Source organism: Ictidomys tridecemlineatus, chromosome 1, assembly GCF_052094955.1.
Source record: "Ictidomys tridecemlineatus isolate mIctTri1 chromosome 1, mIctTri1.hap1, whole genome shotgun sequence".
Lineage (NCBI taxonomy): Eukaryota > Metazoa > Chordata > Mammalia > Rodentia > Sciuridae > Ictidomys > Ictidomys tridecemlineatus.
Genome location: NC_135477.1, coordinates 242,222,848 through 242,246,542, shown reverse-complemented (window position 1 = coordinate 242,246,542; position 23,695 = coordinate 242,222,848). Strand labels below are relative to the sequence as shown.

Genomic DNA, 23,695 nt, shown 5'->3' with positions numbered 1-23,695 from the left:
TGTCTCTGTGTCCAGTGTCTCCTTTGTATAAGAATAGAGTCGTACTGGATTAAGGTCCACCCCAACAATTTCATCCTAACTTGATCACCTATGAAGACCCTATTTCTAAACCAGGTCATACAGGCACTAGAGTTAGGACTTTGACATCTTTTTGTGGGGGACACAATTCAATCCATAACACTATGATTCCAGAACCTGTGGGCATAGCCCTGGCAGCTCTCAAGCTGGGCTCCTCTCTGCCATCAGCCGATAATTGACCTCCCTGTTTGTCTACGGAAACACAGGGAGCACAGACTTGGAGGACAGATGAAACCCAACCCTGATGACCCTTTCCAACCGTGTGACACCAGACAAGTCGCTTTACCTCTCTGAGCTTTTGTTTCTTTATAACATGGGGATGATAAGTTTGCTGAGAGAAGTCAGTGAGCTAAACCAGACAATTACTCAGCTGACACATGACAAGTGACCATATGTTATGACATTGTGATTTATTCCTTTTGAGTCAAGGAGAGGATGGGTCAGGGATTCCTAGCCCTGGCTGCATGTCGGAATCATCTGGGTAAACTTTGCAAAAACTCCTGGTGCCCCAGCCCCTTAGAGATTCTGACTGAATTGGTCTGGGATTGGACCCAAGCACTGGTATTTTTAGAAGCTTCTGGTTTACTTTAATTTAGAACCAGGATTGAGAATTACTAGAATGGATGGCAGGAGAGACACGCTAATGGAAAGTCTCACTGTGGTTGGGAGTCAGAAGAGAGTGATTTGTAGCTACGCATAGCCAGACGGTCCACACTGTGGAAGATGCTGGATGGTACCAGTCAGAGGAGGCTCTTGGAAAACTTGTGAATTAGGTGACCTAGTTTTCAGAACAGTTTTGTGCTTGATGACATTTTCTTTCAGGACTCCCTGAGGAGGAACATCCCACAAAGGCACTGCCCAGAGCTTTTCTTCTGGTCCACAGCCAAGCTCCCTCTGCTTAGTGTCCATTTGTCTGTGCTCCCCTGCCTTCAGTGCCATGCCACGGGTGTGAATGAAATCTCCGGGAAGAGTCAGTGTTGGCCGGGAGCTTCCCAGAGCTTCCAGTGCCTTGAACAGTGCTCATCACAGAACTCAAAGAATCCTCCAAGGAGGAAATTCAGGCCTGCGTCTCCCCCCAGACTCAGAACTAGGTTGGGACTGGCTGCTTTGGGTAAGCATGACTCTCAAGGCCCCTGTACTTGTGGCCTGGGGAGTTCTGTTTCGCAGAACAACGGGTGAGTCCATTGCCAGCCCCAGACCCTTCCTATGTGGAAGTGTGGAATCTGGAGGCAGCTGTTTGGGAAATGGCGGAGTGTCAGGACTCGCATTTGTGTTTTGGCTAGTTCAGGGCAGCTCTAGATTCTCAGTCCCCTTTGCTGAGTGAGGAGGGGAGCTCCGAGCAGCCCTCCCTACAGGTCTCTTTGTCAGCAGCCCTGGCTTCTCCAAGCCTTGGTTTTCTTCCAGTGCCACCCTTGTCCACCTAGCACCAGACACTTGCCACTCATGTTCTTTAAAGTCCCAGGGTCTCTGCACTGTTCTTGGGTGAAGGCCAGTAGCTTTTGGTTCAGTGAATCAATAATAGCAAAATGAAATGATATTTAAATAGAAGCAATTCTTAATAACAAGAGCTGTGTAAATTCTCTTCATGTATTATTTCAAAGAGATTAGGAAGATCCATTTGCTCTTGGGCAGAATTAATAAAAGAAAATAACAACTAAAATAAAGGAATGATAATTCTCTCAATTCTGATATGTTTGGAAAAGATCATTTGATTTGATGCTTTCTGTTTCTTTGATATTTTAATCAAGAACATGTCAGAAGGAAGAGAAGCCAGAGACGATTTTTTCTTAACACGGGGCTGGCAAAAAAAGGACTTAACTTTGGCTTTTGGAAAATCAAGGGAAAAGGAAGTACAGCCCAGGATGGGGCAATACCTCTGTTAAACCCAGAGATTCTGCACCTGAATTCAGTTCAGTGTTTTATAGTCAGCCAACTGCCTGCCCTTTGCTACTGGTATCTGGAAGGGGAAATGACTTACTTTCAGTGGATCAAGGTGCTATCTGTACATTTAGGGAGCAAGAGTTCTCTCAATTGACCTGAATGGATTCCTGCTGGCGTTTCAGACAGAATTGATGCAGTTAAACCAGAATTTCCTGGCAGGCACAAGGGTAGGTTTTTCCAAAAGTCATTTTAGACCACAAATGCACAGCCTTTCCATGTCCAATCGTGAAAGCAAACCACTGGACACACGCTCTCTGTTTCCAGCTGGTTGTGTATGTTTCCTTCACACTTTAACAAAAAACGTGCCAAGGTGTGACATTTATGAACTCCACCAACTGGGAACTGTGTGCACAAATCCTTCCTGCCTGCGGTGTGGGAAGTGATGAATGGGGGCTGTTCTGCCTGGGGAGGAGGGCTGCTGTCACTCTGGCATGCCTGCAGCCTTATTTATTACACACCAAAGTATAAAACCACCCCGCCGGCTGCAGCTCTCATCTGCAGCCCTGGCATTTGCCCGAGGAGACCAGGCGCCTGGAGCCCCCACCGTCTTCCCAAGGAGGCTCTGTGGCTCTCTTGAGAATCATGCTCCGGAGACAGCTCGTCCGTTGGCACCTGTTGGCTTTGCTTTTCCTCCCTTTTTGCCTGTGTCAAGATGAATACATGGAGGTGAGCGGAAGAGCTAATAAAGTGGTGGCGAGGATAGTGCAGAGCCACCAGCAGACTGGCCGTAGCGGCTCCAGGAGGGAGAGAGTGAGAGAGCGGAGCCATCCTAAAACTGGGACTGTGGATAATAACACTTCTACAGACCTAAAACCCCTGAGACCAGATGAGCTACCACACCCCGAGGTAGATGACCTAGCCCAGATCACCCGGTTCTGGGGCCAGGTACTCCAAATTCTCTTTTAAGGATTTATATGAAAGTTTAATGACTGCTACTGTTGTTTTGGCTAAGATTCTTAGGATCTGTGCTTGAGAGCAGTTTGCTAAGCTGCCTCTGGGTCTCTCTCTGGGTTGCTCTGGGATACAAGGGGGACTGTTAGTCTCTAGTAAGCAGATGTGCTGGGAGAGTGGCTGTAGCATGGCTCCATCAGAAAGGGGACCCTGGGCAGCCTGCTTCCTGCTCTGCTGGGAATTGATTTCTTTCTTGCTGAAGGTACTGATCTGTGCAGATAGACACATTGCTGTAGGTAATTACTGCTAATCCCAAGAGAGTTAGACTCAATCCTTCCCAGCAGGGAGAAGCTGCTTTTTGAGTTTGCCAAAAACAAAGTTTGTTTTTATTTTTAAGATTAATTTCTAAATTTACTGTGACATTTCAGGCCAGTCTCATCCGATTATAGCATTCTAAGTTGCTAAGCCTCTTTGGCTTTTTTTTTTCTTTTCTTTTTTCTTTTTTTCTTTTTTTTTTAATCAGGGAGTTAAAACTGAAAAAGATTGGCTACAAAGTTAGAAAGTATGTAGCATAATTTGTTGCTCCACAGGGGACTTGATTTATTTCTCAAGGCATAAGTTCAGCATCTAATAAAATATCTGTTAAGTCTTTTAGGTAGCATGAGAGTGAGTTAAAGTTTCAGCATAGTGAATTGCTCATTGGTGAAGCTCAATTTAATTTAAACACTAAGAACCGGAAGAAACAGATTGTGATTTACCTCCGAAGCTTGCAGTACGTGGAAATCAGAGTTGGTGGTGGCAGGAAGAGTTACTTAGAACCTATGATCTTTGAACCAATAGATTTTACAATAAGAACTGTTCCGTTTTTATGCATTGAATAGACCCTGAAATTTTTTGTGTAGTTGAAATCTAAACCCATCCTATTACAGACTGAGAAGTTTAGATTGATTATTTGGTTATATGATTGGATCAGGATCATACTCAGAATCAGCAAAAGATTTGGGACTCACCTGGCACGTCTAAGTGGACACATAATACAGTTTCCCAAATTGTTCTGTGGGGTGGTATCAAGGAGAAATTGCTTCTTTAATGATCCACAGAAGAAATTATTGTGTCTAAAAATGCCACTTTTAGAGATTGCCCTCTCTTCTGATAGCTTTTGTCTGAGGGGTAATTAGTGCTAATTTGTGTTTTCCTTAATGGTGAAGGCATTTGAACTTTTGTCTAAGACCTGATATGGACTTTCCATCCACAGGGATGGTGTCCTTCCTGGAGGTGACATTGTGAGCCCCAGGGACAGCAGAAGGCAATGATGAATTCTCATCAGTTGTTATTTCCTGGCATCCAACACTCAGCAGGCCAATAACAACCCACCTTCTAGTCCTGGGTTTCTAAAGTACTTTCAAGCCAACCCCCAACATCTCTAAGGGTATTGAGAGCCACTGATAATCTGGAAGTTTTCAGTACAAAACTCTTCTTTCAATAGATATGGATGCCCACACTGAATCTAGTATTATACTATGTTCTTACTACTTTCCCTACATTTTCTTTTTTTTCATTTTTATTATTATTATTATTTATTTTTTACATACATGACAAGAATGGAATGCAGTACACTCATTATTACCCATATACAGCACAATTTTTCGTAACTCTGTATATAAAGTATGTTCATGCCAAATTATGCCATTATACATGTACTCTTTTTTTTACATCACAATTCTTTTTTTTAATATTTATTTTTTAGTTTTTGGTGGACACAACATCTTTGTTGGTATGTGGTGCTGAGGATCGAACCCGGGCCGCACACATGCCAAGCGAGCGCGCTACCGCTTGAGCCAATTCTTAATACACATATATACCACAATTTTTCATATCTCTGTTTGTATATAAAGTATATTGATACCAAGTTCACATCTTCATGCATGTACTTTGTATAATGATGACCATCACATTCCACCATCCTTGCTCTTCCCCTTCCCCCTCCCTTTCTCTCCCACCCCTCTTCCCTATCTAGAAAAAATCTTCCTCCCATGCTCTCCCTCCCTACCCCACTTTGAGCCACCCCTTTTATGTCAGAGAAGACATTCGGCTTTTGTTTTTTGGGGATTGGCTAACTTTCTATCCTTTTCTCTTAATTTTTCTCTTTCTGCATTCATTCCTCCCCCAAGCATCAGGCATATAAATACACTATCTCCAGCTATCCCAAAGGGCTCTAGTGGGGATACCTTTTTTTTGTTAATTAATTAATTCATTAAGCTTGATCAAACCAATGTGAAAAGCAAGGTCAAAAGGCAATTGGGAGAAAAAAAATGCCGGAATAGTGTTGGTTCCTGCAGTGGATCTGAAAAGATGACACAAAGAGGATAGCCAGCTACGGCAGGGATTAAAGTTTTGTGTGTGCCAGGGGGTGTAGAGACTTGAGGGTGCATCTGAGGAGCTGGAGTGGTAGGGGGAAGACATCAGATGGTCTAAGAGTGATGGAGCTTAGACTTTGTTACCAAAATATTGTTTATTCTTTTCCTAGCAGGGCAGTGAGGTCATTAGATTTGTGTTTTAGAAAGATAACTGGCTGCAGAGTTCATGGAGGCTTCCAGGGGGCAGAGATCTGGGCAGACTCTATCTTGGTTTCCTGGCCTTTCTTCTCCACAGCCTCTTTGTCAGGATCAGCCATCGATCTCTCATCCTCTTCCTGAACAACCATTTCTCCTTCCCACTTCCCTTCCCTTTCTTATTTTTCCCTTTTCTTTGGGTTGAAGAAGAACTTGGACTTTCTTTCTCAGAAATCCTTCTGAAGAGCTGCCTCTTGGGCCCCATCCATGAAATAAGTGGAACTGTTCTCAGAGATCCCTCGTTTCCTCTCTTGCTGCTTATTTGGATGTCTTCAGTGTTCAAATTCTGCCTGATTTTGGAAAGGGGGTGATAAACTTAAGAGGAAAGAGAAGGCATAGCAACTTCCTAGGCATAATTCTCCTTTTCTGAGGGGAAAACGTCAGATTCAACACATCCTATTTAACTTGTTTCAAGGGCCCGCCTTACCAGCTTTGTTTCATTTGAGTGAACTGTGGAAGACAGAAGGCCAGAAGGTGGTCATGTGAAGAAATGTCAGAGGAAGCTTCTCAGGAGGTGTCTGGCTAGCAGAAGGCTCTCAGTGAATTGCTGGTGATCTATGCTCTTACAGTGCCCCAGGTAGCTTGCCCTTGCACTAGGAATTCTACTTAACTCTGGTAGTGAGCAACCCATCTCCAGTGTCCAGATACTAGACATTTAAAAAAATAAAAAACTTTCTAAGTTATTATTTGAGCTATTTGGGAAAAACTTTAGTATTTTGTCTGTATCTTACAGTTGGAAACAAAATTCATGACCAACTCTTGCAATCCCAATTAGACAAGAAAAGTGATGTCTGGGAGCAGTGATTTCTCTAGGGTCATGCAGAACTGGGAAGAGAAACCTTGTTCCAGTCCAGTGGTTGTTCTGACATTCTTAAGCATCTCAGTATTTCCATTCTGCTCTTACACAAATGGTTCCACTTCAGGATTTTCCCTTTTCCCCTCCTCTCTTCTCCATCCCTGAAATCCATCATTGGCAGAGTCCTGGATTTCCTGGGGTTTATAAGCTGTATTTTACATTAGCAAAACCATACAGAAAATGTGGACCGCTTGCTTATTTCTCAGATTGCATCTGGGTTTAGAAGGTGGGGAGGAGCTGTGATGTTTTTACTTTCCAAACCTCCAAAAATCCTTCATCTCAGGCCAATTTTCGTTCATTTTCTTCCCTCCACCATTTTGACAAAAGGTCATCATAGACTCTATGCCTTCCCAGGGTTGGCCCTGGTATGCTGAGGACGAGGCTAGGAGTTACTCCAAATCAAAGCTCCTGATCTCTAAATTCTTGGGGTCTGTGCTTTGGTAGGAGACTTCTTGGACCACAAATGCTATTCTGTATTTTTTTCCTGAAAAGCTTTGTGGAAAACTTTAGAAAATAGGGAGGACAAAGACCAAATTCATTTTTTTGTTAAAGAAAAAAAAAAGAATGTCTAAGCGTGCAGCAATGTGAAGCCTCCACCCAGTTTTCTGCTTAGATTTCTGTCAATGAAGCATACTGTATTCTAAATTCTTTCTTCCCCACTCTTTCTCCTCCACTTTCTCCTGTCTCTTTTTCCTTCCCACTCTCCCTCCTTTTTAAAATGAATCCCTTAGCATCAATATGCTATTTTCCAAAAACCGTTGAGTTATAATTGGTGTCTAGGAAAGTTTCCACAAGAATTTTGTATGACATAATTAAAAGGCAAGCTGCCAATTGAGATTAGAGTCCAAATTTTAGAAGCATCTTCAACTCTTCTTCCAGTCAACTCCACTAGATTTCTAGCTCCTCACAGTAAGCATACATTTTAGAAATTTCTCTTTGTATAAATAAGCATTTCCCTCAGTGTCATACTTGGGCATATTTAGTAGCCAAAAGTGCTCATTAAATATGGATTAAAATGGTGGAATGATCGCTTTAAATATTGAAGTGTAACATTATGCTAAATTTTTATAAAGAAGTTAAATTTGTTTCAAGATGTAGGTAAATAATAAAAATGTATTGAATATTTAGTTAATAAGAGTGCATTATATTCTTGAAACTTACCAAGAGAGTAGATTTGAAGTGCTCTTATCACAGGAAAAGTATCTGAGGTAATGCATATGTACTAGCTTGGCTTCCCCATCCACAAGGAAGTATGCATATTTTAAAACAAGGTGTCATAAATACTAACTATATGCTATTTCTATTTGTTAATTTAAATAAATGAATAAATAAATGTATTGGACTAAAGATTGCTCAGTTTATTCATTTCTGAAGGCATTCTAAGTGTGTTCTGGCTATTTGAAAAAACATTTACAATTCAGTTTCTAAGAACTTTTAACCCAGCTATCCTGCCAGTATCAGGGACCCAGTGTATAATAACTATGTTTGGTAGTTTTGTAACTTGAGGGTCATCTACTCAGTCTACCTACATCTGAGGCTGTTGGGCATTTGGAAAGGGAGAAAAGGCTTCTGGGTTTCCAAGTCTGCTGCTGAAGGAATTTCTGCCTTGCTGTTGCAGGGAGCAGCAGAAAGACACTGTTCATCCTACCCATGCACCATCCCAAAGTACATCTTCTGTTGGCTTTCTGTTGCTTTCCTTTGCTTAAGCTACCCCTTGAGCCTATGCCATTACATGTACACCCCACCCCATACTATCTTTTCTAATGCAGCTGTGGGTTGATTGAAGTGAAAGGATAACTCTAAGGATAGATGTCAGAGGATATTTTAAAATTCCTAATTGCTCACAAATACATTTCCCTGAAGCTTCTCTTTTTATCTTTTTTAAGCCTCCACAAACCGGAGGACTGCCCCCAGACTGCAGCAAGTGTTGTCATGGAGACTATGGCTTCCGTGGCTACCAAGGACCCCCTGGGCCCCCAGGCCCTCCTGGCATTCCAGGTAAGGATGAGCAAGATGTGCTGCTAGTCAAATTGCAGACTGTTCCAAAAAAAAAAAAAAAAAGCTAAACACTAACCTAAATACTTTCTGGTCATTGGTGTATGATTCAGAGGATAATGCATGGAAAACCCAGAAGAAAGAGTTGGGTTAGGAAACTGGGTTTATGAGGTTGGTTTAGGTAAAACAGTACAAACTCTGTACTATTTATTTTTCTACATCACTACAAAAATCCAAAAGGCTCTAGACACCCTGGGGTACCAGACTTATTAGGCTGGGAGGCCCTTTGCCAGCATTAAGTATAGAGCTACTAGCTCTTAATTGAGACCTGCTTTTAGTGCAGTGTGTTAGTCACTCTTCTGTTACTGTAACAAACAGTTAAGATAATTAACGTATAGAGAGAAAAGATTCATTTTGCCTCTTGATTTTAGAAATTTTAGTCCATAATTGAGTGGCCCCATTGCTTTTGGACATATGGTAAGGCAATGTATCATGGTGGGGAGAATGTGATGGAGCAAAGCTGCTCACCTCATGGTGGCCAGGGAATGATAAAGCTGACAAGGAAGAGACCAGGGTCCCACAGACCCCTTCAAGGGCATGCCCCCAGTGACCTACAACCTCCCACTAGACCTCACCTCCGAAGTTTTCTCCACCTCCCAATAGTGCTTCACCTGGGAACAAGCCTTTAAGACCTGTGCCTTTCAGGAAACTTCTCTAAACCATAGAAGCCAGCATATCTGCCACAGCATGCTTTCTGCAGTATACTCCACCTAACTTTCAGGAGATTTAGGAACTAGAGGCATGTTCCTAAATGAAAAAGGCTCATAGGCCCGAGTTATAGTCACCTCCATCATGGCGTCATTCACTGAGCTGCACATCTTTCTAATCCCAATGAGTGCTCCCTCTTCCTGCCCAGTTTTAGCTATTAGTATATTTTATCCCACACTTGACTTCTGGAAAGATTTTTGGGCTCCAGAACCACATTGTTATATGGGGAAGATTCTAGAACTGTATCAGGTCCCTCTAGACCTGAGGCTCAGCCTTCTGGACTACAGTACTCTGGTTTCTCAGGCTCAAAGGCATTCTGGGAGACTGCTAGTACACTGTTGCGGGGTGAGGAGAGGGTGTTCCAGATCCCCTCTGTCAAGGACTCCCAGTTTACTGTCTTCTTCCTCTCCAGTCAGTCCCTGGGGATAAAAGCTCCTCTCAGAATTAGGCCAAAGTCCAAGATCCACTTGGCTTTCTCCACCTTATCCCCATTGATGTTAATAATTTTCAAATATGGTAATGTTTAAATAATTTGGATAGCTTCTCATGTGAACCCATCTTTATAATGGAAAAACCTTACATTATGCTTAAAACCTTGATTACTGTTTTGCAACCTATGTCATTGCCTTTCAGGGACAGCAGGCAGCAGGGGCAGTGATGTGGAGTAAGGAATGTGTGGACCCTTTTGTAATCTTCTCAGATCTAAGTTCTTCTAGCCTTGGGTAAATGTTTCCCACCAGGAAATGCCTTTGTCATTGGACACTTTAGTCCGCAAACAGTCAAAGTTCATCCGTCTGGAAGGATTGCAAGCCTGACACAGTGATACCTGCTTAAAGTAATCACACAAATAAATAGCAAATGGGCCTGCAATTCAGCAAACTTAAAAAATTAAAGAGGAGCTGTAGAAACCATCTCTTAGTGGCAAAGGGAGGCATTGAAATTGCTATCCAATTCTTGCTTTCAAAATTGTTATTATTATTTTTTGTTTATAAATGAGTTTACTTTCATAAAAGTGATATATGTTCTAGGTACAAAACTTCAGAGAAACCGAAAAATATACAGAATGTTACCAAGTCACTTGTGCTTTATTCATTCAGAAAAAAAAGTGTAAATATTTTTGCATAATTTATTCTAGTCTTTTTCTTCTATGGACATAATTTGCACATACACATTGTTTGAAACAAAAATAGTATTATACCTTTTCTATCCATTTTTGATCTTTTTATTAAAAATGCCTTAAATATCATTATACCATTAATTTTTTCCTTCGAATTTCTTTTTTTAATGACTTTTAATATCAGGTACTAAAATATTCCATTTTAAAATGTAGTCCTTGTAGTATTGATGGATATCTTGGTGGTTTCTAGTGCTTGCTATTTTAAGTGATAATGTGATGAACCATCTTCTACATGATTTTTCATTCAAGGCTTAAGAAAAACAGATTTTGGCACCTGACAATATGTAAGGCAGTTTCAAAGCCCAGTAAAAGAGGACCCATTTGATGATACCCCTGGCTGTACTGGGGCTTATTTCAAAAGGTCCCCTTTTACAATAGAGTCTGGATGTTTTTGAAGGAAGGATCTGTGTGTCTAAAAATAAATGGTCAGTATGAGGGAAAGGGTTTCTGCATGTGATGATGTCTGCTTGTTTAAGGAAACCATGGAAACAATGGAAATAATGGAGCCACTGGCCATGAAGGTGCCAAAGGTGAGAAAGGAGACAAAGGTGACCTGGGACCTCGAGGGGAGCGAGGACAGCATGGCCCCAAAGGAGAGAAGGGCTATCCCGGGGTTCCACCAGAACTGCAGGTAACCCACCTTCTGCACATTTCCAGGGGACCAAGCCTATCTGACCACCAGGACCCAGGGTCGGAGGGTTGGAGAGCTTCTTCAAGCCTTCACCAATCTTGAGTGAATCTAGTCTGAATTTGTTCATCTACACACAGGATGTTTGCTCAAGGCCTATCTGGTCCAAAGGATTCGGGGATCATTCTCAGGGAGGAGAGAAATCGATGAAGAGTGAAATCCAACTTCCTTGTAGAATCCAATACAAAGCAACCCTGAATATAAACTCATCTCCTGTTTTCCAGATGAGAAGATAGGTTAAATAAAGAGTTTTAACCTATGTGAATATATGCACTTTTAGACATAAAAGTGGAATGGCTAAATGTATACTTATAATATTATATTTATTGATTTTGCTACATTTACATATTTAAATCACATACATGAATATTAACATATTGTTTTTTTATCAACTCAGATTTTGTAGCTCAGTTTTTTTTTTTTTTTAAACTTTTCCCATCAGTATCTTCTTTTCACTGGGGACATTTTATTTTTGAATAATTCATTCATAGTTTTCCAGACCCTATCATGTTCATTTCATTTCCGCATAAAGTTTCTTTAATACATTTATGAGCTTGTAATTTTCCCAAGCTCAAGTACCAATTGACATATTCTTTGTTTCTCTTTTAAATAATCATTAAAATTCTTGTCAGCAACATCTAAAATTTTTAAGTGTGAAGTTATATCATCAAGAAAAATTACTAAATTAGGGGTTTTTTGGTTAATATTTTAAAATTAATTCTTCTTGGGACTTCTGTCAACTAGTTTCTGTTTGTTTGTGTTTTGTTGTTGTTGTTGTTGTTTGTTTGTTTGTTTGTTTGGTTGAAGTTTTTTTCTGTCCTCCCAAAGTGTAATCTGTGGCTTAAGTATTTGGGAAAAAATTCTGTAACATGACAGACTTTTAAAGAACTAGAATGAAAAGCAATTCTTATATGAAATATCAATTGAGGAACACTTTGCCTTTATTTGGGCATATGTGAAGTGTTTGACCTTGGATAAGTTACATCCTTTATCTGGGTCTTAGTTTTTCAAGTGTAAAATAAGAGGTCCTACATGTCACTGTAAATACTTTCTGTGTGGTTTTTTTTTTTTTTGGTAACTTTTTAATGAATGTTGTCTAATAATTACAGCAACATGGGATTCATATGCCAGTATAAATTTACTAAATAAATAAATAAAAGGAGAGAACTGCCACCTAGCCAGGTTGAGTTGGTTACTAAGAGGCTATAAATATCTCGAAGCTAGAAACTATAACACACAGTGTATGAATGTTAGATCATAGCTAAGGGGCTTTAATCCATTAAGTCCCAAGTTTTAAATTCTGTGAATATTTAGATGAAATCAACACACAAATACGTTAAAATAGGTTGGAAGTAATAATATAGAGCTTGTATATATGTTATTATATTAGTTAACATTAATATAATTACCATATTATAATTGAATCATTACCAAATAATTATATTTAATTATATAGCTATATTATATACTGTATTTAAGTTTTAATAGGTGTTTCACATCTGGGACAATGGACAAGACGGGTTAATGGAGAAAATCTAGGAAATCATTAAATTCTCTCCATCAACTATTTCATCCTAACACCAAAGTACTTCTTTTGGAAGAACTACTTTCATGTGTTTTACAGAAGAAGGAAGACTGGTCTTAAGCAAATTATATAAGAGGGGAATTTTTATTGTTTGAGGACAATAGAGAATCTTCTCAAGTGAAAAAAAAAATTATTAATCTCCTGGGCCCTGACCCATTTGGACAAAGAATTAGCATTGACTTTCAAATTGCATTCTCCAACAGTCATTTCAAGCCAAAAGAATTTCTTGCTGGGTGGCATTGTCCTAAGGTTCTTTTAGCTACTAATATTTCGTATTTTGAACTTTAATCTTGTCTCTTAACATGGACAGTTGCAACAACAGTAATAGCAGTAGGTGGAAGAAGAGGAGTAATCATGCCTCATTCTTCAACTAAGTAAGACAGAAATTTAAGGCTCGTTTGACTCAATGACGTGCCAGGTTACTTAGTTACAACTAATAAAGCTAAAATTCAACCTCATGTCTTTGACTGCAAGTAGGTAGTTCTGTTCCTCAACTTACGGTGCCTATTGGAGGCAGGTTAACAAGTTAATTATTTTCACTGATCTTTTAAACAATGAGCTGAAGCATTCAAAGTTCCATAAAATATTACATATAAATCATTTGTAACCAGTCCCAGAAATGGTTTCTGGAATTAAATGACTTCTGTGGGTCTCCTAAATCTTAATTTTTTCCTTTAACCTGAATTTTAAAATGAATTTTAAAATATGCTGATTTGTATTTAATAGGTACAATCTGAGAATTTCATCGAAATTTTCCCACTGTTTAATATTTCAAAAAGTATTTTAAAGATTAATGTTCTTTGAATCGTAGATTCAGAAATGTTGATGTATATTGTTAAAGACTGAATAGCGTGAAATGTTAGAAATCACCATCATTTATGTATTTATTTCTCCATAGATTGATGCTTAAGTTATAGCCAATCTTGCCTTTGCAAACTATTTTGCAATTATTGTAAGCCAAATAAAAGCTTAATTTCTTTAAGAAAAATTGCCTAAGATTTGACCACCAACTTCTTTTTTAGATTGCATTCATGGCTTCTCTGGCCACTCACTTCAGCAATCAGAACAGTGGGATTATCTTCAGCAGTGTTGAGACCAACATTGGAAACTTCTTTGATGTCATGACGGGTAGATTTGGGGCCCCTGTATCAGGTAAGATATAAAAGTAAATGAATAATTGAATTAGTCTAGAAATTAAGAAAGAGAAGGAAGGATAATGGATGGAGAGAGAAAAGAGGGATGAAAGGAAGGGAGGGAAAGAGGGAATGAAGAATGGAAGAAGAGAGAGAAGATGGGAAGAAGGATGGAGGGGAAACTAGGAAGGAGGGAGGATTGAAGGAAGGAAGGAAGGATGAAAAGGTTGGGAATAAAGAGAGAAAGCCACTAAGACAGTAAAAAATTCTATTCAAGTTAAAACAAGCAGTTTGTATGGGTGTCCTTTTAATTTCAGAGTAAATGAGTTCAATCTCAAGAGACTTTTTTTTTTTTCTTTTTTACAAATGGTGACTGTGGTTGTTAAGGTTATCTACCCTGATTTGAACTGGACCAAATAATTGCTACAAGGGTATAGTTACCTTGATTATAAAAATCCTTAGAACATAATTCTCATAGTTTAAGCATTTTATAACTGTGTCCTCCCTTTTCCACTACCCCAAGTAGTGCCTGATCCAATTTTTTAAATAAAAATTTGGGTAGGTAAGAACATATTTTAAGAGTAGAAACAATTTATGTCAACACACACAAATACATTTTCTCTCCTTTTTCCATAAAAGCTAACATACTCTCTATTCTGGCTATTCTCTGCTTTTTAACAACTAGCAATACATTTTAGAAAACTATTCATATCATTACTTCATTCTTTCCTAAAGCCGAATGTGTAAACATGTGTCTAACCATTTGTGTATTGCTGAACATTTGGATTATTTCTAGTCTTTGTTATTAAAAGCAAAGCTTCAGTGAATTAACTTTGACTATACCACTTTATAAGTGAACACATATATATATGTTTGTAGGCTAAACTACCAAGAATATGATTGCTGGTCAGAGAGGAATTACATCTTTAAGTTTGGCCAATTTTACCAAATCACTCTCTGTAGGGTTGTATTAATATTTTCCTATTGTCAAATAGGAAGGACTTGTTTCTCCATGGTGTCATCAACAAAGTTGCCTTCAAAATGTCTGGACAATCGATGGATAAAAAAAAAAAAAATTGTTTTAAAAAAAAATCTTTTAAAAAAATTTTTGAAATACTTTAGATTTATAGAAGTTAGAAAAATATTACAAAGTTTTCATATGCTCTTTAATTAGCTTCCCCAAGCATTAACATTTTACATAACCAATGCTCAATGACTAAAATGAAGAAACAGGTCCAGGTATAACACTATGACTAAGTTACAGATTCGATTCAGATTTCGGGAGACTTTCCTGATGCCCCGGTTTTTAATTGCTCCCCTTAGCTGCCCATTTGTACCATGAGTTTTTGCATCCTGTTTTATAGCCTTCTTGGACAGTGGCATTCATTCCTGTATTTTAAACTCAGGGTGAATTATTTAGCTACATTTTTCATTTATTGTATAACGACAACATTTCTTCTTGGTATTATTCACCCATTGGGGTAATTCTTGATGTTCTTTACTACTTTTTAAAACTAGTTGATAATAACTGACTGAGTTGGATTTTCCTAGATCAGTAAGTAATGTGCAGCTGTTTTTGGAGGAAAGGGAGGTACCCCAGCAGCCCTCTGGGCTGAGGATCTCAATGGCTCCCTCTCCTGCTGCCAGGGGACTACCTAATTCTTTTAAGTATGACTGCTCTATGTGTTTTTCTTATGTGGCCACATTTCCCCTGCCTCCCCAGACTTCCCCAAGAGGGTTTCTGAAAACAGCCTTGTATTTGCCAGTTCCTTTCCTTTAGGAGCCTTATTTTTGCAGGCAGATTTTGAGATATTATTTTTCTAGCAAAGTTCCCTCAAAACACAATCTTGTGCTTCATCTTAGCTCTGCCCACAGGAGCTTCTTTTCAGTATCTGCACTTCAAAATAGCTCTTCTCTACCAAAGACTGTATTTTTCCTGGCAGGTTTGAGATCTTCTGTCACCTAGAGCTCCTGCCCAGCCCCCACACTGCCAGCATGTCACTGTCTGCCCTCAATTGCATTTGGCAGAACTTATAGCTATTTTGAAGTTTATTGATTTTTTCCCCCAGTATCCTAGTTTTGCAGAAAATGGCATGTTTTCGTTTTCTTGTTGTTCTTTTCTTCTTCTTTCTATAGTATCCAGAAGGAAAAGCAAGAAAGTCTTGATGGATGCAATGGTCATGTTAGGTTTATCACAAAAGCTTTAAATGTGTGCCTTGTCTATTATCCTATGCAGTTTAAGTCAGAAATGAACTAATGTATGAAATGATAGAGCAATTTTTTCTTGTATTTCAGCTGTATGTGATTTTCTGCTCTGAAAGTTTATGCTATAATTTTCCTGTAATGAATTTGTTAAATACTGTCTGTACCAGATTATATGTCTGTACCAGTGCCCAGATAATGCCAACAATGGTTCAGTTAAGTTCAGTGGCTTTATAATAAAGCCCAAGGATTTAATATCTTAGAATTCTCTTTGCTTCACATGGTTTTGGCAATAACGTTCACCTTTTGGCTCCCACGTTTTATTGTTGAAACCTCATCAAAGGTATTACAAAATGATCTTTTTATCTTCCTCAACATTGGGAGTGATCAAATAGAGAAGGCTGATTTTGCAATTAGAGAAGGGGCGGGGGAGACAGTCCCTCCTGCCCACCCGAAAAACATGGTGCAAATATATTACCTCTGGTGCCAGAACCTATCCTTGCAGAAAAAGTCACATGGAGATATAAAATATATTCACTTCTGTATTTCCAATTCTAGGGATTTTCATTAGTCACCATCTGGTTTTTCAGTCTGCTCTTTCTCAAATGTTTCTGTAATCTATTTTTTAATAGCACTCATCATTTTTTAAGAAAGACTAATATATTTTCCTGTCATTTTGATTCCAACTTTATTTTCTAGAGGCATTAACAATTATCGTTGTGTGTGTGTGTGTGCATGCATGCATACCTAAATGTAAAATGTTAACAAATGAACACATATAAACGACTTGAAGTCCTTTAATTTTTACTTATCTTTACTTTTCTTCTGTGAGCCAATCTCTAGGCATACTAATGGGCATGGCTGATCTTTATTCCATTTCCTTTGTTCACGGAACATTGGATATGCATTCCTGGCACTAAACATAGCATGACCATATTTCTCTATTGGGTTCTACTTGACTCAGAATCAGATGGATCAACATGGCACACTTACATCTTCTATCTTATTTACATTTTTGTAAAAGAAATAGAACAGTTCAGTGCTATTTTGCTTTTGCTTTTTCAGATGTTTCTGGGGTTTTCCTCTTATAAAGCCACTATTTAAAAATATTTAACATGGGAATCAATAAAAACTTGATGACTTACATTCATTCACCTTTCCAAAGTGCACTCCCAAATCCAAGACAGTTTTGGAGTGGGAAGATTTTCCTTTTAGCCCATTGGATTTTTCTTTATTATTCAATGAACATATTTTCTATGTTGGGATTTAGAGTATATTAGGTAATACTAAATTGCTTTCCATTAGGATTTCTAGGATCTTTTAAGAAAACACATCTTTAAATACTGTCTGTAACAGATTATATCAGTGCCTAGAAAATGCCAACAATGCTTCAATTAAGTTCAGTGAATTTATAATAAAGCCCAAAGATTTAATAACTTAGAATTTGCTTTGCACATTTTACAGTTTAAACCTCATCAAAGGTATTACAAAATGATCTTTTTATCTTTTTTTCAACTTTGGGAGTGATCAAATAGAGACGGCTGATTTTGCGATTACAGAAGGGGGGTGGGAGAAGACAATCCCCCTCCACCCAAATTTGGTTACAACTAAATTATGTTGTTCTTTTTCAAATTAAGATAAGACTTTTGGTAACAAGGTTGTGTTGGCTAAATAGATATTTAATTTATTTATGATAGGTATTTTTCTATTCATTATACACAAATTCAAAGATTTACTATGAATAACATGAGCAATTACCAGAATAATTTCTGTAGAATTATTAAATACTTATGTGATGCTTCAACTATCTTTGGCTAACATTTGGCAAGTACAGTTGTCCTTTGCAATTTCACGCCTGGCTTATTATCTTAGGTCAAGGAGCAGCGTGTGCTCATACTGAGGACTCTCTGTACCTTACCAATATGAGTCCTGTGTAGATGCTAAGAATTTCTTATCTAGACATGGCAGGGACTTCACACTAGGCCTTTTATCAGGTAACAAAACAGTGAGGTACAATTAGAATAAGGTAGACTCCTTTCCTTATAGATTTGTAATCTTATTAGAGATACGCAGTGTAAGATTATGCTTTGTAATCTTATTAAGTGTATACAACTTTAGAGAAAGTCTCAAAAACATCTAACACACTTTGAAGGTGAGCAGATAAAGGGACATTCGTGCGAGTAAAGGTCAAAAGAAGCTGCATACTACCCATCCTTTGATATATCTCCAAACCATCATTGGGTCTCCCGTATTAACATGTTAACATAACCATGAATGACTACCTGCGTCTTTCAGGTGTGTATTTCTTCACCTTCAGCATGATGAAGCATGAGGACGTTGAGGAAGTGTATGTGTACCTTATGCACAATGGCAATACCGTCTTCAGCATGTATAGGTGGGTGGCCTTTTCTTTTACAGGTCTCATCCAGGCTGCCACAGTTTGCACAAAGGAAGTCCAATAGCAGATAAGCATGTAAGAATCAGTAGAGCCTAATGTGGCCCCTGTCTCAAAAAGAGCTCCTGTGCTCCAATATATGGTCAGATTATTGTTACTATTTGAGAAGAAATAAATCTGATGAATTGAGCATCAGTAGGTTGGTGAGAAATCTTGATGTCGTTACTAACAACACTTCCTACAACCAATCATTTGAATTTTTCCTTAACTTTTAAGTTTTTTTCTTTCCCTCTCTTTTTCCTATAGAAAGGAGTTTTTCTTCCTCTTCTTTTCCTTCTTCTTTCTCCTCTTCCTCCTCCTCCTCTGCCTCCTCCTCCACTTCCTCCCTTTCTTCTTTTTCTCCTTCTTCTCTATTTTTTTTTGGGGGGGGATGGTGGTGGTGGTGGTTACCATGGATTGAACTCAGGAGCACTCAACCACTGAGCCACATCCTCAGCCCTATTTTGGATTTTATTTAGAGACGGGTTCTCATTGAATTGCTTAGTGCCTCACCATTGCTGAGGCTGGCTTTGATCTTGCAATCCTCTTGCCTCAGCCTCTTGAGTCACTGGGATTACATACTCTCCTGTCCCCTTTTTCAGAGACAGTCCTATTGATGACCTTCTCCAACATCACCCACACTGGCAGGTGGAGAGAGTTGGGAGTAGGTCCCTTTATTTGGACTGTGCTACTCTTTTGATATTTAGCCCTGCAACCTAGTCCTAGTTATGCTTGGGAGAAAATATTTCCAAAACAAATATACTTTGCTCTGATGTTAGCTTAGGATGTAGGAGAGAGGCAGAAGCCAACTTGTTTCCTATAGCTAAATAGGCTAAGAGTTATCTATGAAAAACTTCGTGGCTATTATTTATCACATGTTATTTCTGGTGACTTATGATGATTTCTGTTTCCTTCTGGAGTCTGGCCTGAATGAAAAGATGTATTTGGAGTGCCAAAAGAGGAAAAGATGAGTTAGACTAGGTGAACTTGCTGCAAGAATTATACTCTGGTCTAAGTCAGAGTATAGTGCCTCAAACATGCTAGAATTCTGTTTTTCTTGATCAGTTCAAGACAAGGGTTCCAGGTTGGAGAGGGAGGAGGGTGGTAGAAAAGGTAGAAGAGGCAACTATGGTTGGGCAAGGTTTCCTCCCCCCTTCTGTTTTTTGATGGATTCAGGCTGACAAAAGCAGTTCTTCCATCTATAAAACTGACTTCTAAATTCTCATGCTCATTGTTATTGTCAGAGTCAGAAGGAAGAAACAACAAGCTTGTGGAAATTCTTATGCACAGGGCATTTCTGTTTAGGAAAATTAATCACATTGTTCCTAACCCAACCAATGCAAAGGGAGCAAGGAAATATAATGCAGGTCTTATGGGGAAGGGGAGAGTGAATTTTGCTTAACATCTAGCTTCCTCTGCCCTGTGGCTTCCAAATGTCTGCTGAGCCCTTCTTTGTACATGTAGAGTACACATCTCCCCATCTCTATCCCCCCTAGGGAGAGAACATCAGCCACAGTTCATGCATCAAGCTTCAAGTCCAGAATCTGGCCATGAGCAGTCCTTCTTATCAAGTCAATCCATTAGCTGCTTCTCTTTTTGGCCCCCAATTCTTTCCTCTGGGAGGTTTTCTTTGTCCATTTTTCTTTGGCTACATCTAAAAGATGAGAAGGCCTTCTAAGGGATCTTTCACTATCTATGTCCTGGTGGTACAAATCAGAGCTAAATCAAATATCCCAAGCCTGTTTTAGCCCTAGACAGATCTTTGATATTACATTTCTTCAGAAACCTAGAAGACGTTTGCTTTGTTTGCTACCAGTCCGTTACATGTGTTAGAAATCTCACGCAACACACTTTGCTTGACAGGTAGTTTTTCAGCCTATTACTCCTTTGATTACTCTTGCTTCTGCCTTGCTCTCAATTTAATGGCAGTAGCCAAGAGGTCTTTTAAACTAATAGATTCGGGTAGAAAGGCAATATTCTCCATCCATCAGGTTATCCCAGAACTGTCTATTTGACTCGATTAAAATTCTTAATGGGAAAACACCAACTTGATTCTGCTGTTCCAGGTGTAAAAGCACTTGACCTTGTCAATCTTGTTAGGCCTCCACTGTCCATACTCTGTTTTAAACATGTCAGTTCTTGTCTGAACTCATCTTTTGTAGAAGCACCTTCTAAAGGCAGCAAAGAGTGTTTGGGCTTTCTCCAATCATGCCCCTTACTTAGTGAGCAGGCATTAGATATACCTTCCATGCTGTCTTGTATTTTCCCAAATGTCTTGCCACAGCATGGTATCTATCTCCAGCTTTCCAGTTCATCATGTTTGTCTCCTCCCAGCTTCCTGCCTGACCGTGTATTTTTAGTTGGGTTGCAGCAGCACTTCCTTTACTACCAATTTCTGATTAGTTCAAGAAAGTTAGACTGCTCTAACAACAACTCAACGTAATGGCTCAAACAGAACTGTCTTTCCTTTGTTCATCCAGGAGAGATATCCAGGGTGAGTGTTCCAGCCTGGGGCAAGAGCGAAAGAGCTCACTACACCTAGTAGTCTTTAAGAAGCCAGACTTCTACATATGGCTTCCTTCTAGTCATTACCACCAATGTTCCAGATAGGCAGAAGGCAGAAGGAATAAGAAGGAGTGTTTGTGAGACTTTTATTGGCCCTTACTAGGAGTGTCACATGCCATTTCTGCTGACATACCATAGAAAATTTATCACACGACTATACCCAAATGCATTGATAAAATATCCTAACCATTTATTCAACAAAAATTATATGACTTTCTTGATTATCTTATTGAATAAAGCATTAATATTGAGGCTAGATTTTGGTAAAGAGTTGTCTGTGCACTGCAAAGACTGAGTAGTTTGTGCCTCTTTTTCTTTTCAGCTATGAAACAAAGGGGAAATCAGATACATCCAGCAACCATGCTGTGCTGAAGCTGGCCAAAGGGGATGAGGTTTGGCTGAGAATGGGCAACGGTGCCCTTCACGGGGACCACCAGCGTTTCTCCACCTTTGCAGGCTTCCTGCTGTTTGAAACTAAGTAAACAGATGAATAGAACAGCTTTTCTTTGAGAAAGATTTATAAGTGAGCTGGAATTGTTATGGGTATAACGAACATTAAAGTTGAGGGTTCTACATGCTGTCTTTAAAAAAAATATATTGGTTACACAGCTACACCAACAATACTGGATGACTCAGGGCTCAGAAGAATACACCACAAAGTAGTCTTCTCAGATGACCCTGATGAATATATGCAGCACTTTTATCACTCTTCCCTAGGCAATTAAGAGGGAATTGTTCATGTTGCAGGTTGGAAATAATTGTCCCCATCAGAGGAATCATTTACAAAGAGTTTTGGTGCTCTGTTTTTAGTAGTAGTTTTCAAGAATTCCTGAAATTTCCAGTTCATTATTCTTTGACAGTGATCATGATGTGGCTGGGGCAAGAATAGGAACACTCGAGGACTTAGGTACTAGAAACATCTGTGGGTCCAGTGGGTCAATATTAATGAATAAAGCATAGTTTTTTTTTATTATTTCCAGATAGCTTTTAGATAATAAATATACAAATAGATTGTAAATATATGTTGCCCCAAAATAATTGGTTCCTTCTGTTTTATAAAGTTACATTTGTAATTAAACCCTGATTTCTAATAATTTACACCTAGAAATAGAATTTTCTCTTGATATGAAATTGGGTTTATCAGATTTGGCCTATCAGATTGACTCTTGCTATTGCAATTCTTGGATTGCAATAGATCTTTGCTGAAAAGTCAGCAAAGATGAGCTTAGGTCAATATGGGGCAGATGTTAGTATATGCCTTCTTCTTAGTTTGGAAATTACCCAATATATTTATACTTTACACATAATATGTTAAGTTGAAAGAACTATAAACTTTGTTATATACTGTCAAACTAATACACACAAAATATCAAGTTATTTCATTTCATTTGAGTTATACAATAAAATATCCTAACCATTTATTCAACAAAAATGATATGACTTTCTTGATTATCACATTGAATCAACGTTCACAGAACAGTGTGAAGTAATAGGGATTACAGGAGGTACTACTTGGGTTTCGCCTAACTCTCTCTACTCCAAAGTCTATTCTCAAAGGATTAGATTTGTCACCAAAACAACATTTATAAGAATATGCTGTAGGTTCTGAAGATGATATCCATAGATAGTACTCCAAATTTGTTTATTTTAGATGAAATATCATTGAAATATGTGTTTAGCCTAAGGTTGGATCATATCTAAAGTGCCTGGTGAAATGCCATTTTGGAAAATAGTATATCATGAATTAAGCTTGATGTGGTGCCACCTTAATATATTTTCTATTACAATTTGAATTTACACAAAGGCTTTTAAACTATGGGTTTCCTGTATTGATTAACCTATAGCCAGAGGCAGAGTATTGAGTGAGCCTGCCCTATTAGTGAACTCAGTGTTATCCATACTCAGTTTAGCCTTTGATCCTATCCTTTTGATGCATAAATGTGTTTAAATTCTTCCCAAATCCACATGTAATGCTCTTTTAAAGCTATATTATTATCTATAATGTGCATAATGTTTTTGTTGTTTTATAAATATGTTTTTCCCCACAGGGCTTTAGGACCATGAGGTTGAGTCTTCCTAGGAGCAACTGTCATAAATATTTCATAAAGGTGCATTGCCAATAGATATCTGAAGGTTGCATGTTGGCCAAAGAGATTTCATATTTGAACAGTATATACTACCTATGAAATGCCTTACAGGAAGATTTTGACCTGGCTTCAAATATAGAAAAATATAATAGGCATGTGTGAAAATAAACAAACCTTTGTTATATGTATTGATTTTTTAATATTTTTAATGAAGTGTTATAGTCATCCAATTGTAAGTAAGGTGGTTAACACAAAGCAAAGAGATATATACGAAAATATCTTAAACTTTGATTCAATAAAACATGATATGACTTCCTCAGTTAGTGTTCATTGAGCAGTTTTGACATACCAGGTTGTGTACGAGGTGCCACTTGGTTTTTACATCACCTTTCCCACACCCAAATCTCTTCTCAAAGGATTAAATTTGTCATATCATGCAGACCTTGTGAAAAGCCATAGAAATCAACGATGAGGGCACAGAGCAGGGTCACCTGTCTCCAAAAAACTGCACTTGTCATTTATTTCATTGTTAGAACTTGAACTCGGCCACGTATTGATGTTTAGATAAAAGGTGAATATCTCTGAGGGGACTGGATCTTTATCACACCTGGTGATATTCTGTATTATGCCCAAATTCTGATTTTCATCCTAGTAGAAACACTGGTTTGGTTATAGGTAGGTGG

General features: G+C 38.6%; 1 protein-coding gene across 5 annotated transcripts; it reads left to right on the top strand.

Moving 5' to 3' along the window:
- Window positions 1–2,408: 2,408 nt before the first annotated feature.
- Window positions 2,409–23,331, top strand: C1qtnf3 (C1q and TNF related 3). 5 transcript variants are annotated; one of them, XM_078017232.1, is made up of 7 exons: window positions 2,409–2,865; window positions 8,265–8,376; window positions 10,795–10,949; window positions 13,614–13,743; window positions 18,222–18,321; window positions 21,248–21,403; window positions 22,974–23,331. In XM_078017232.1, exons 1-7 carry the CDS (start codon window positions 2,602–2,604, stop codon window positions 22,987–22,989), a joined length of 933 nt encoding a protein of 310 aa, XP_077873358.1. In that variant the 5' UTR covers window positions 2,409–2,601; the 3' UTR covers window positions 22,990–23,331. The 5 variants fall into 5 exon arrangements, with proteins under 5 accessions (XP_077873358.1, XP_077873351.1, XP_005325706.1 ...); XM_078017225.1 differs by having other exon boundaries at window positions 2,409–2,904; XM_078017239.1 differs by having other exon boundaries at window positions 2,431–2,685.
- The last annotated feature ends 364 nt before the right edge of the window (window positions 23,332–23,695 follow it).